At 53.2% G+C, this 2,500-nt stretch overlaps 1 protein-coding gene across 1 annotated transcript in view; it reads left to right on the forward strand.

Moving 5' to 3' along the window:
• LOC125034455 (putative ferric-chelate reductase 1 homolog) overlaps positions 1 to 2,500 on the forward strand; it is an 81,899-nt gene that overhangs the window by 10,768 nt on the left and 68,631 nt on the right. Inside the window, 1 exon segment of the mRNA XM_047626208.1 lies at positions 713 to 1,038. Within this exon segment, the coding sequence (XP_047482164.1) occupies positions 713 to 1,038 (326 nt within the window).

Consider the following 2,500-nt stretch of genomic DNA (forward strand, 5'->3'; position numbering starts at 1 on the left):
GTTAGTTTACAGACGGTTTGCAGGCTGGGCTTCTGATGCCCGCTGCTGCTCGTTTGTGGCGGTTGTTTTGTAGTTTCGTTACTGATGCTGTTGTTATTGTCACTTTTTATTGTTTTTGTTATCGTCGTCATCATCATCCCCCCCCCCCCACCACCACCAACAACAACAACAACAACGTTTTTGCTGTTACTGTTGTTTTTTGTCATTTGGTGTCTACAGGTGAATATTTATAAATTAATAGCTTCATATTTAGCGAAGCGAATGTAAAACCTACAATACAATGAAAAAAAAAAAAAAAAATGGACGCCCGCTCGTCTCATGAAAATCCCTTTAATTTTCTTCACGACACTATTTTGACCTACGGAAATGCGTCGACTATAAGCGTCGTCTCTGCCCGCCTTGAGCACAGACTCGTGGCATCTCCTTTTAGAAATCGGCGCAGATGTCGCTGTGCGCTGACGTGGTGGTGGTGACCATATGTTGATAGGTAATGAAATCAGTGGATTGATGGCCGTATAGTGTGACAGCGGAGGATTCGAGGCGCGGCGGGCGTGCGGGCGGTGTGGTTGTGCAAGGGTGATGTCACTGCGCCGCCAGGCACGGAGTGTAGTGATAACCTCAAGGATGTGCGTGCGTGTGTGTGAGTCATGATGTAATTATATTGGTTAATATCTTGAATTTACCGGCTTTTTTTTTTCTTTCTCTTCCCCAGGCATGCGGATGTTAGCGATCGCGCTGGTGCTCCAGGTTCTCGCGGGCGTGGGCGTGCGGGCGTACTCCCAGGGCGCGCCCGACACCACCTGCGGCAGCCTGGAGCCGGGGCACAGGGCGACCAAGCAGACGGATCCGTCGCCCTACTCCATCGCCCCGGGCAACGCCGAGGTGGAGCCGGGCAAGAAGATCCTGGTGACGCTGGAGGCGGCGCAGGAGCCCTTCATGGGGTTCCTGGTGCAGGCCCGCACCGCCGACAGCCAGGAGGTGGTGGGCACGTTCTTCACCACGGACCACGCCTACCTCACCTGCGGCAAGGGCTTCAACGTGAGTACCTCTGCGGGATTTTCACTCGCTTGTCTTTTTAATCAATACAAAACAGTCTGGATAGTCCCTCGCCCACAGAGATGAGCTCGTTCATCTTGGCCGGACTGAACTGATAAGCTTTAAGCCAAGAGTCATGTTTGTATTGACGAAGAGACCTTGGATGTAAGGAGTGTGTGAGCCTATATCCCCCGGGGACTGGCTCGGTTCGGTGACTCCAACGCCGCTGTGTCATGATCCTTAGCGCTTTCTCGCTCGAATGGCGTGTGTGGTCGAACTCGAAAACGGCTCTCGGGTTTAAGCCTAGACTTCTCTTCTCCAGTCCCTCCTTTCTCCCTCCCTCCCTCCCTCCCCCCCCTCTCTCCCTCCCTCCCTCCCTCCCTCTCTCTCTCTCTCTCTCTCTCTCTCTCTCTCTCTCTCTCTCTCTCTCTCTCTCTCTCTCTCTCTCTCTCTCTCTCTCTCTCCCCTCCCCTCTCCCTCCCTCCTCCTTCCCTCCCTCCCCTCCCTCCCTCCCTCCCTCCCTCCCTCCCTCCCCCCCCTCCCCTCCCCTCCCCTCCCCGCATCCTGCTCCGCCTCCGCTCCTGGCTACCTGCCTCGAGTCATTCCTGCGGCTACACAGCTTCCTTTAAACGCCAGACAGCTCTTATCCCTCTGCTGCTATTTTCTCGTCTCCCGTGCCCACTCTCTCTTATTTCTTTCTCTCTCTCTCTTTCCTCTCTCCCTTTCTCTTTTCTCTCTCTTTCTCTTTCTCTTCTCTTTCTTCCCTTTCTTCCCTTTCTCTTTTCTTTCTTCCTTTTCTCTTTTATTTCTTTTATTTTTCTCTCTTCTCTCTCTCTCTCTCTCTCTCTCTCTCTCTCTCTCTCTCTCTCTCTCTCTCTCTCTCTCTCTCTCTCTCTCTCTCTCTCCCTCCCTCCCTCCCTCCCTCTCTCTTTCTCTTTCTCTTTCTCTTTCTCTTTTCTCCTTCCCTCCCTCCCTCGATCCCTTCCTCACTCTCTCTCACTCACTCACTCACTCACTCACTCACTCACTCACTCACTCACTCACTCACTCACTCACTCACTCACTCACTCACTCACTCACTCACTCACTCCTCCTTTCTCTCCTCCCTTTTCCCTTCCTCCGTCCTTCCTTCCCTCCCTTTTTCCTCACCCCCTTCACTTCCTTATTTAAGTGAAAACGAATCCAGGAACAGGTGTAGAGTGTTTGGCCAAGTATTCTGATTGAGGAAGTCCAGCTGAGGATGCTGTAGGGGGATGAGGGAGAGGGAATGGGGAAAGGGGAAGGGGGGTGAGGGAGAGAAAGAGGGGAAAGCGGAAGTGGGGGAGGAAGGAGAGAGGAAGGGGAAAGGGGTATGGGGGGATGAGGAATGAGGGAATGGGTAGTGGGTAAGAGGGAAAGGGAGGACAAAATGAGGAAAGGGGGAGGGGGGGTGGAGAGGGGAAGGAGAAAGGGGAGGAAAAGGTAG

Source organism: Penaeus chinensis, chromosome 18, assembly GCF_019202785.1.
Source record: "Penaeus chinensis breed Huanghai No. 1 chromosome 18, ASM1920278v2, whole genome shotgun sequence".
Lineage (NCBI taxonomy): Eukaryota > Metazoa > Arthropoda > Malacostraca > Decapoda > Penaeidae > Penaeus > Penaeus chinensis.